Consider the following 11,211-nt stretch of genomic DNA (forward strand, 5'->3'; position numbering starts at 1 on the left):
TCCAAGCCTCCTACCTGGCTGAGAAAAATTCATAGGCCGATGCGGCTTCTCCGAAGTAAGAGGCTTAAACTTTTTGTCCAAGCCTCCTACCTGGCTGAGAAAATTTCATAGGCCAATGCGGCTCCTCCGAAGCAAGAGGTTTAAACTTTTTGTCCAAGCCTCCTACTAGGCTGAGAAAATTTCATAGGCCAATGCGGCTCCTCCGAAGCAAGAGGTTTAAACTTTTTGTCCAAGCCTCCTACCAGGCTGAGAAAAATTCATAGGCCGATGCGGCTTCTCCGAAGCAAGAGGCTTAAACTTTTTCTCCAAGCCTCCTACCTGGCTGAGAAAATTTCATAGGCCGATGCGGCTTCTCCGAAGCAAGAGGCTTAAACTTTTTGTCCAAGCCTCCGACCTGGCTGAGAAAAATTCATAGGCAGATGCGGCTTCTCCGAAGCAAGAGGCTTAAACTTTTTGTCCAAGCCTCCTACCAGGCTGAGAAAATTTCATAGGCCGATGCGGCTCCTCCGAAGCAAGAGGCTTAAACTTTTTGTCCAAGCCTCCAACCTGGCTGAGAAAAATTCATAGGCCGATGCGGCTTCTCCGAAGCAAGAGGCTTAAACTTTTTGTCCAAGCCTCCTACCAGGCTGAGAAAATTTCATAGGCCGATGCGGCTTCTCCGAAGCAAGAGGCTTAAACTTTTTGTCCAAGCCTCCTACCTGGCTGAGAAAAATTCATAGGCCGATGCGGCTTCTCCGAAGCAGGGGCTTAAACTTTTTGTCCAAGTTTTGTACTGTAATTTTTGGTGTTTTGTACAGTACGGGGGTACTTGTAGTTCTTTCTTTCACTTATTGTTAAACCGAACAACAGAAACGACACTAGGTCTTTGGTTGCTGGCTGAAATGTATAAGTAAAACTTTTATAAGTTCAAATACTTTATTCTGGATGCGCACATAAAATCAGTGCGGCATCCAGGGACGCATAGCTTTTTATACCAGATTAAGAATTAAAACATTTGACCAATGAAATAAAAGAATCTTAATTGTTTCCAAGACAAAGTATATTTTTATCGTGTCAGTAAATAATTTAAACTCTCAATCCCCTAAAGGTATGGCCTGAGCTTATGGTTATGTAACACAATGGGACTTAATTGTCTGTTTCCTTATTATCAGGTCTTACAAAAATGAAAGAGATAAATAGATTTATTAATCCCTTTTGTTCTTTTTGACCAAAAGCTTTTTACACTTTGTTACAAACAAGAATTTGAGCTATTAAAATGATTTATAGAATTTTGACTATTAATAAAAAAAGAAATATAATATTTTCATTAATCAAATTTTAGAAAGATATAAATTTCAAAGCTAAATTATGAGAAACAATTTCTTGATGAAATTGTTATTTACTGGATTATAAACTATAAAACTTTATTTACAAAATGTACAAATACACACTATGACAATTCTCCCTTGCTACCTTTGCTTTGGACCCCAAAGCTAAATTATGAAAGAAAGGTGTTTTAACGTTTGAGTTCTATTTAGATGGTATGGGTTTAAGACTGTGACGATGTCGCGCGACTTATAGATGTTATTTAACCCGAAATAGTACCTTACTGATTTAAAACAGTCTTCCTAACACGATTTATCTTTCCTTTAATTTTCCTAAAAAACATACTACAAAAATATGAAAATTAACATTCAATAAAACATATATATATATATATATACATAATAAAATATGACATTATATGGTATAAGCAATTGTGGTGTACTGTGGATCAAGGTATTCAAATTATAAAATGTTTTATCAATATGCAATCACTGAAAAATTGACATTTACAATTGTGGATACAAAGTGTTGATTTTGTTATCCTCTTTTATTTGATCTTGACCAGGTAATATTGTACAATATCCATTGTGAACAATCATAACATATGCACAAAATGGTTGACGTAATATTTTACGTAATTTATACCATGTTTGAAAATTTAGACGAATGCTTGTTGGAACTGATATTGACTGAGAGGTTAATTTGTTTGTGACATTAAAATCTGTCCAAGTTGCAAAAAGTTTACAAGATGGAAAAGTGGAAATACTGACACGGTTTATAATAGGAGTATCAATATTCCAATAAGATGGACACAGAGATAATGAGAGTATATGCACAATGACACATTGACCTCCACATGTTATTTCAACAGCCAAACTTGTTCCAGACTTTTGTTTGTTGCTTTTATATATACACGCAATTATAATAATGAGAATGAATAAAACAATTATGCTTAGTAAAACAGAAGCATGTACCCATGAAAATTCATTTGTTATATAAGACATGAAATCTGTAGTATTCTCACTATTTATCTTAGTTACTTTTTCATTATAAATGAATGACGGTACAGTTTGAGCTTTTACATTTGAGACCTGTTTTAAAATAAGCATTGCAATGGCCATTTTGCGAACCTTGAAAAATAAATAGATACATGTTATGAATGATAAACCTCCTATTGTAAGAGCCACAAAAATTAAAATTGCGTTAAGATCTGGCCACTCACTATTGAGGCTGATGTCACCTGTTATCAATGGTTCTGTCAAAGTTTTAAAAATTTGTTCATCTTTTTTAGCTGCTTGAGCCATTTTTCTGAGACTTAGATGATCTTGTTTGTCTGCGACTAGTATGTTTGACATGTTGTGTGAATAAATTTTAAAATTAGGTACTTTTAGTGCAACTTGTGATGGAAATGTTGTGTCACCTAATATGTTGTTTAGTTTAGTTTGGTCAAAGAACTCTGTTAATAATGCCAAATTTACTGGGTGTAATACTGAAAGTGCAGAACTTGTATTTGTGTCTAACATTGTTTTTTCATCATAACAATTGATTAGTTTAGGAGCAAAATAAAGTTTGTGTGATGATATGTAGCATCTACAAGGTACATGCACAATGCAAAGAGGACAAGGAGGGATGACATGACTGTTATCAGGACATTTAAGTGTTAAGTCGTTGTTACTTTTGTAAACTAGGACAGAGGTTGGTGTTAATTCTATAACCTTGTGAACTATGTGATCAAGCAAAAATCTGAAGTTGCACAACTGTTTTACCATTGTTATATTATTAGAGAACAAAGCTATAATGCAACTGGGTTGGTTAATTGGTGTAAGTTGTATATTAGTATAACAAAATAGTGTCATGCCATGTTTACAGTTAGCAAGGTCGTCAGTGGACAGTGCAGCATAAAAATCATTGTTATTGGTGATGGCAAAATATTTAGGTAATGACATTAGTTTAGTAGCGTGAGAGGAAGTGCTATTAACTGGGACTGGTAAAGAATAAACTTTGAACAAGTTTAAGGGTTTAGCATGTGCAGAAATAGGAAATTTAACAGTTATATACATTCTGGAGTGATTACGTGCATATACAAAATTAGAATGAGTATAATAATAAGAAGGATCAAAATGCGTTAGGTGAAATCCAGGATATGATTCCGACATGATTCGCTGGATTTTATGCAGAGAATGTGCTAGTATGTGCTTTGGTAATAAAAAAGGTGAGATTCGACCTTCAGCCAAGCTTTGAATACTTGATTGTAGCTGATTTAGGTTTTCTCTCAGAATGTTAGCATTATTTACTAAGGTTATTAATATTTTTGATATATTAGTCATGGAATGCTGAAGAGAAGTCAATGAGTTATAAAATTTGTATGTAATTTGTTTTATTTGTGCTGCATTTGTTTTCACACCGTTCATTAGATTATTTGTTCTGTTGTCTATTAAGGTCATGAACGATGAGAAATGTGAACCATGTTGCTGAAGTACATTGGCCATAACACGAGATCTTTTGTTTAGTTCATTTATGTGTCTGGCTAACAGGTGAACATCACTCATTGTGGCCAAACCAAAAATACCTTTGGCCATAGAGCCAATGAAAGGTAGAAGTGATCTTTCGCTTCTTTTGTTATAAAAATATTCAGTTTGTGGTACCAATGTATGAATAGCTTTGATAGTTTCAAATAATTGTGATTCAGTCGAATCATGCAATGAGTGGATAAAATTTACCATACTATTTACTGTACTACATTCATTATTATTGTCAATACAAAATGACATTCTTGGCAAGTTCACACTTTGGGGTAATTCTACTTCAAATGTATGCAACCAAGCTTCTGATGACATATACAGGAATGATTCTTGTTTAAATATTACTCCATAATTAATTCTTTGTATTACATTCATCTTTTCTTCATTTGTCTTTGCTGTTACTGGTTTGATCACTAGACATGTTATAAGGACCATGATTGCCAAAGTTACAGTATGATGAATGTTCCCAAATTTACCTACAAAGAGACAAAGGAAAAAAAAAATTAATGTGATGCCAGTCGGGATGAATACACACCAGCTGTAATGTGTACTCTAGCACTATTTTCATACAGAACCCTGTACTTTGTTGACCACATCACATTGACCTTAAAGCAAATTTTTGATAATTAAAAAAAATTTAATGTTCCGAAATGTAATAAATAAAAGGCGCCTGGATCATTCAACAATACTTTAACAATGACATTTCATTTAACTATTTAGTTTGGGTCAACATGTCTAGTACACCAATCAAACAAGTAATATATATCTCAATTTAAATCATTTCTTTTTCTTTTGTATCTTTTATTTTGCATTCGGACATATCGAATGTATATATATTTCTTTTTTTTTTATGTTTGTTTTATTATTTATTTTCTATATTCCTGTATACTCATACATAATTTTTTTTTTTTAATGTCTTTTTTTCTTAAAGAGTGTACGTTTTTTAGTTCCATGCTTTGTAAATTTTGAATCAATATATGCAAGAGTATCACTATCAAAGCTTTCATTTGGTTCCCACGTTCTTGTTCCATCACGCCACTCAATGCGTATTAGTCTTTTTCCATTTCTAAATTTACCTTTGATTGCATCTTTAAAAATATATTTTTTATTTTTTTCATTATCTCTTGTTTGTTGCGACTGAGGGTCTGGTTCTGGCACATTTGCTTGTGGGTTTGGGGGTTTATCTTGTATGGGGGGGGGTTCAGGTTGTGTATGAGCATCAACATTGATATTTGAGTCATTATTTGCTTGTGAATTTCCAATATCATCATTTATTTCTCCTTCTTGTGATGAGACTTCATCACTTTCATCACTTTCCTCCTGAGCTCTAAGAACTGCAGGATTATTATAATGCTTCAAATGGCAGGCATTTATCATAGATTTGTGAGGCTTATTATTTCTTGTGTCTATCAATTTATAAGTATAGTTTTCACCAACGTACTGAATGCGGTAAGGACCTTCAAATTTGTCATATAATTTTCGAGACACACCAACAGGGACTTTATTGATGGCTTTGAGTACCAAATCACCAGCTTCAAAATCTGGTATTTTTGCTTTTTGATCATGTCTCTCTTTGTCATATGCTTTATGACGTTTGTCATTTTCTTTTGCAATTTCATGGACAATTTCAAGGTTTGACTGAATTTCTTTTATATGATCTTTAGTTGCTTGACTTAAATTGTCTTTTGGAATTAAAGCAATATCAAAGGGAAGTTTCATTTCTTGGCCAAAGACCATATAATAAGGTGAAAATTCAGTTGTATTTGATGCCGGAGATTTTCTAATTGCCATCATGACACTTTGCAAATGCAAGGGCCATAGATTTTGGTCCTTACCACAATAAGTACGAATTGTTTGCGCTATTGTAGAGTTTTGGCGCTCGACCAAACCATTTGTTTGTGGGTGATATGATGAGGTATGATGTTGAGTTATTTGAAAAATTTCACATAGCCCATTAACAATATGAGACATAAAAGATCGACCTCTATCTGAAAATAAAATTCTTGGTGCGCCATAGCGACAAATGATTTGGTCATAAATAACTCTAGCTATCTCTTTTGCTCCCTGAGTTTTTAGAGGAAAGGCTTCAGTCCAGCGACTAAATGCATCAATGAGCAGCAGCACGTAGGAATAACCCTCAGGACTTTTTGTGAGGGGTCCTAAAATGTCAATTTGCCATCTTTCAAATCTTTTGACAGGGGGCATTGTACCTAAAGGTGGGTTAAATTTGTTATAATTGCGCTTTGCCATTTGGCAGCGATTGCAAGTTTTCACATACGTTTCTACATCAGCATATATGGTTGGCCACCAATATTTCAAACGTATTGATTCATGTACCTTATCTATGCCTAAATGACCGCCTCCTGCAAGAGAGTCATGATAAGAGCGCAGAACATCATTGCGTAAAACCTTAGGTATACAAAGCTGTTTTGTATACTTTTGGTTTTCATCAAGTTTCTTGGAACGGCGCTGATCAAAATGAAACAAAATACCACTTAATATTTGGTAGCGCTCAGATTCAAAAACTGCTTTTCTTGCCATTTTGTCCTCATTAGGTAAATCATCTGTTAAGAGGTATTCTAAAATAGGTTTAAAATCTGGACAATCTTTCTGCATCTGAAATAAATGTTCTTTATCATTTACTGCTTCGTCAATATCGTCTTCAGTTACAGGTGCAACAAAAGCTACTGGATCATCTGGATAAATGAATTCAACATAAATTCTTTCATCTGAGTAACTTAGCAATTGTTTGGAACAATTCTCTATTTCTGAAACAGAAGAAATTTTAGTATTGTGTTGATCACTGGTTTCTATGTCTACCTCATGTGATCTTGGACCTTTTGTTTTCTTCTCATTGGAGAGTTGTTGATCCTCTGAAATAAAGAATATATCTTCTTCCATTTGTCCAGATTCTGAAAGGGAAGAATCTTTTTCATTAGCATTATTGTATTCACGCCTGCTGAGAGCGTCAGCCACTGAATTTGTTTTGCCTTCTTTGTAAATTACATCAAATTTATATGGTTGCAATGCTAAAGCCCATCTGCCAATACGCGCGCTAGGATTTTTAACATTGTTTAACCAACATAATGCTTTATGATCAGTTTGCACAGTAAATCTTGCACTTGATAAATATGGGTGGTATGCTTGAATACCACAAATAATTGCTAGACACTCTTTTTCTGTGGTTGTCCAGTTGCGCTCACAAGTTTTTAAAGACCTGCCCCCATATGCAATAGGATGCTCATTTCCCTCACAATCTTTTTGACTTAAAACATAGCCAATGGCAGTGTCAGAAGCATCACAAGTTAAGGTAAAAGGTTCAGTACTTTTGGGGAAAGCTAAAATTGGAGCTTCTAAAAGTTTTTGTTTTAAGTTTTCAAAGGATCTTTGACATTCTTCTGTCCAAATAAACTTTTTATTGTCTTTAGTCAATAGAGCATTCAAAGGGGTGGCAATTCTAGAGAAGTTGGGAACAAACTTGCGATAATAATTTGCCATACCTAGAAAACTTTTTACATTTGTTTGAGTCTTTGGAATAGGGAATTCACTAACTGCTGTGGTTTTCTCTGGATCTACTTCCACACCATTTTTTGAAATAAAATGACCAAGAAATTTCAACCTTTTCACAGCAAAATGACATTTTTTTGGTTGTAATCTTAAATTGAACTTGTCCAATCTTTCAAAAACTTGGGATAAATGTTCCAAATGTTGGTCAAAATTCTCACTGAAGATCAGTATATCATCTACATACACAAGGACTGATTTCCAATTCATTTCTCTAAGTATTGAAGTCATTAATGTTTGAAATGAGACTGGGGAATTTGCTAAACCATAAGGTAGTCGTTTCCATTCATAAATGCCATTTTGTGTGATAAATGCAGCCTTATGTTTTGTTTCTTGGTCTAATGGAATTTGCCAAAAACTACTTTTAAGGTCGACACAACTAAATACTCTAGATTTCATTTCGCCAATTGTGTCGAACACACTTTCTAGCCTTGGTAATGGAAAGTTCATAGGAATTGTGATAAGGTTCAATTTCCTATAATCTATCGCGAACCTTAGCTCAGATGAGTTTTTCTTGGCCACTAAAATAACTGGTGAATGCCAAACTGAATTTGATGGTTCTATTATACCATTCTTTTCCATCTCATCAACTTGTTTGTTTATTTCTGTTTGTTGTTTATGAGATGTCCTATAAAAGGGTAAACTAACTGGCGATGCGCCTGGAATTGTTTCAATTCTATGGAAGTATGCATTTGTAACACCTAACTCACTAAGATCATTTGCAAAAATATGCTTGTAAGTCTTGAGTAATTTTAGAAGTTTTTGCTTTTGACTTTCATTTAAATCTGAATGTTCAAGATCAAAATCATGACAAAATTTTTCTTTAGTTTTACATTTATGTTCTTTTTGTTTTGTTGCTTTTTGCATTTCTAAGTCATTTAGTTCTTGAGGTTCAAATGGTAAAATATCAGCATCACTGACATTGTAAACTTGTGCTAATATTTCTCTCCTTTTTAACAAGATGTCAGAGTTTGTTGGGTTTAGAAGTTTCAAAAAAGCTTTACCTTTGTGTACAGTCACAACACATTTTGCACCAATCAAGTGTTTGAGTGTTAATGTAGGCCTTGGTTCCAATAAAACTTGGTCACCGTTTTTGAATTTTGAAATAGATATAGTAATGATTGATTCAGACTTTTTTGGAATGGTAACTGCTTCTGTTGTTCTAGCTAAACCAAATATTTCTTTTATTTGACTCACAAGAGCCTCATTTCCATCACTTAAATATAATGTTTTGTTACCACAATCAATTTTACCATTAAAATGATTGATAAAATCAAAGCCTAAAATCAATGAATGATGAACATTTTCAACTACATTTAATGGGTATTTAAATATTTTCCCATCAATCATGATGTCTACTTCAATTTTGCCCAAAACATTTAACTTTTGCCCACTCACTCCTTTTATTTTTAAATAGGTTGGCGGTTTAAGCCTATCTTGAGCATACCCAGTTTTGTCTAACAATTCTTTGTTTATAATGCTTATGGAAGCCCCTGTGTCAATGAGCCCATGTGTTTTTCTTTTGTCTATTATGACATCAATAGTATTTTGTTGCAGAGGAGTTGTAAAGCCAACTTCTGCACAATCATTATCTCTGTGCCTATCTATAGTCAAATGCCTATGGATAGGCGCGAATCCCTAAAATCTACGAGGTTTATCTTTGTTCCAACAAGCATTATATATGTGACCTTGTAATTTACAGTGATTGCATATCTTAAATTTAGCAAAACAAGTTTTAGGTGATCCACAGCACTTACCACATCTATGACATTGTTGACTGTTCATGTAAGGTCTTTGTTGTTGATTTCTCTGTTGTTGATACTGGTTCTGTTGTTGTTGTGGGTACTGGTTTTGCTGTTGTTGTGGGTACTGGTTCTGCTGCTGTTGTTGGTATGGCCTCTGTTGTTGGTAGGAATTTTGTTGTTGATAATTAGACCTCTGTTGCTGTTGGTATGGCCTTTGTTGTTGTTGACTATTATTTTGTTGTCCATTATTTTGGTATGAATTTCCAGAAACAGCGGCTATGACTGCATCATTTTCAAGTCTGATTTGTTCCAATTTTGAGTCTAGGTGTTGTGTGATGTAACTCACTGAGGCATGAAAATCACTGTCTTGTTCCTTGCTTGTTACACGTAGGGTAGTTTCTGCCAAATTCGCTTTTACCCTTAGATCTTCTATGTTGGTTGGACTTTGAGGCATGACAATCCTAGCAATAGCAGCTCTCAGACCTCTCATGGCTTTTGTCATTAGTTGGATCTCCTGCAGGTTTGCATCTGCACACATTTTCATTACACGGTGAATATAATCATCAACACTCTCTGACTTTTCTTGTTCAACTTGAAGCATTTCAACCGTTAGAGGTGTTGGCTTGAATCTTGTGTACAAAAGTTCTTGCAGTCTATTTAGGGTGACTACTTGTTCATTAAGGCTTAGGAACCATTGCTGTGCCTTGTCTGCTAAAAAGTGTGGAAATGACTGTACAATTGTTTGTTCTGAACAATTCATGATATTCATGTATATCATGAAAGATTTGAACCACTGAACCACTGAACTATTTCCATCAAAAGGCTTGATCGGATGGATGTGAGGTTTGTTTTGATGATTAATGTTAAACTGACTTACTGGTGTTGAGTTTGGATTCTGGGATACAGCTGACATAACTGTTGTTGGTTGTGTTGTTGGTTGGATTACACTGGTAGATGTGGTTTCAGACGGTAATGGTGGGGCTGGCGGTGGTCCTGATGGCGGCAATATAGAGGACGATGTTGTGTTTGTTGACGTTGAGGCTGAATTTCTATTCGAATTAACTGGTGTTCCACCTGCAGGCATGTTGTTACTTGGGCTTGTTGTTGTTGTTGCTGTTGCTCTTGTTCTCATAACAATTTCTGTCTCCGGGATTTTTGGATCGCTCCACCACTTTTTGTACTGTAATTTTTGGTGTTTTGTACAGTACGGGGGTACTTGTAGTTCTTTCTTTCACTTATTGTTAAACCGAACAACAGAAACGACACTAGGTCTTTGGTTGCTGGCTGAAATGTATAAGTAAAACTTTTATAAGTTCAAATACTTTATTCTGGATGCGCACATAAAATCAGTGCGGCATCCAGGGACGCATAGCTTTTTATACCAGATTAAGAATTAAAACATTTGACCAATGAAATAAAAGAATCTTAATTGTTTCCAAGACAAAGTATATTTTTATCGTGTCAGTAAATAATTTAAACTCTCAATCCCCTAAAGGTATGGCCTGAGCTTATGGTTATGTAACACAATGGGACTTAATTGTCTGTTTCCTTATTATCAGGTCTTACAAAAATGAAAGAGATAAATAGATTTATTAATCCCTTTTGTTCTTTTTGACCAAAAGCTTTTTACACTTTGTTACAAACAAGAATTTGAGCTATTAAAATGATTTATAGAATTTTGACTATTAATAAAAAAAGAAATATAATATTTTCATTAATCAAATTTTAGAAAGATATAAATTTCAAAGCTAAATTATGAGAAACAATTTCTTGATGAAATTGTTATTTACTGGATTATAAACTATAAAACTTTATTTACAAAATGTACAAATACACACTATGACACAAGTCTCCCACCTGGCTGAGAAAAAAATCATAGCCCGATGCGGCTTCTCCGAAGCAGGGGCTTAAACTTTTTGTCCAAGCCTCCTACCAGGCTGAGAAAATTTCATAGGCCGATGCGGCTTCTCCGAAGCAGGGGCTTAAACTTTTTGTCCAAGCCTCCTACCTGGCTGAGAAAATTTCATAGGCCGATGCGGCTTCTCCGAAGCAAGAGGCTTAAACTTTTTGTCCAA

General features: G+C 34.5%; 1 protein-coding gene across 1 annotated transcript; it reads right to left on the reverse strand.

Annotated features, from left to right (window-relative positions):
* Positions 1-771: 771 nt before the first annotated feature.
* LOC127704359 (uncharacterized) lies at positions 772-10,974 on the reverse strand. Its single transcript, XM_052208391.1, has 2 exons — positions 9,149-10,974; positions 772-4,303 (listed from the first exon to the last, which is right to left on the reverse strand). Exons 1-2 carry the CDS (start codon positions 10,266-10,268, stop codon positions 1,812-1,814), a joined length of 3,612 nt encoding a protein of 1,203 aa, XP_052064351.1. The 5' UTR covers positions 10,269-10,974; the 3' UTR covers positions 772-1,811.
* Between the last annotated feature and the right edge of the window lie 237 nt (positions 10,975-11,211).

The sequence above is a fragment of the Mytilus californianus genome, unplaced genomic scaffold, assembly GCF_021869535.1.
Source record: "Mytilus californianus isolate M0D057914Y unplaced genomic scaffold, xbMytCali1.0.p SCAF_6, whole genome shotgun sequence".
NCBI classification, from domain to species: Eukaryota; Metazoa; Mollusca; class Bivalvia; order Mytilida; family Mytilidae; genus Mytilus; species Mytilus californianus.

Coding starts and splice junctions, on each gene's coding strand:
- LOC127704359 (XM_052208391.1), bottom strand. CDS start 10,268: ATGAGAACAAGAGCAACAGCAACAACAACAACAAGCCCAAGTAACAAC. Junction 4,304..9,148: donor TCAACAATGTCATAGATGTG/GTAAGTGCTGTG, acceptor GTCTCTTTGTAG/GTAAATTTGGGAACATTCAT.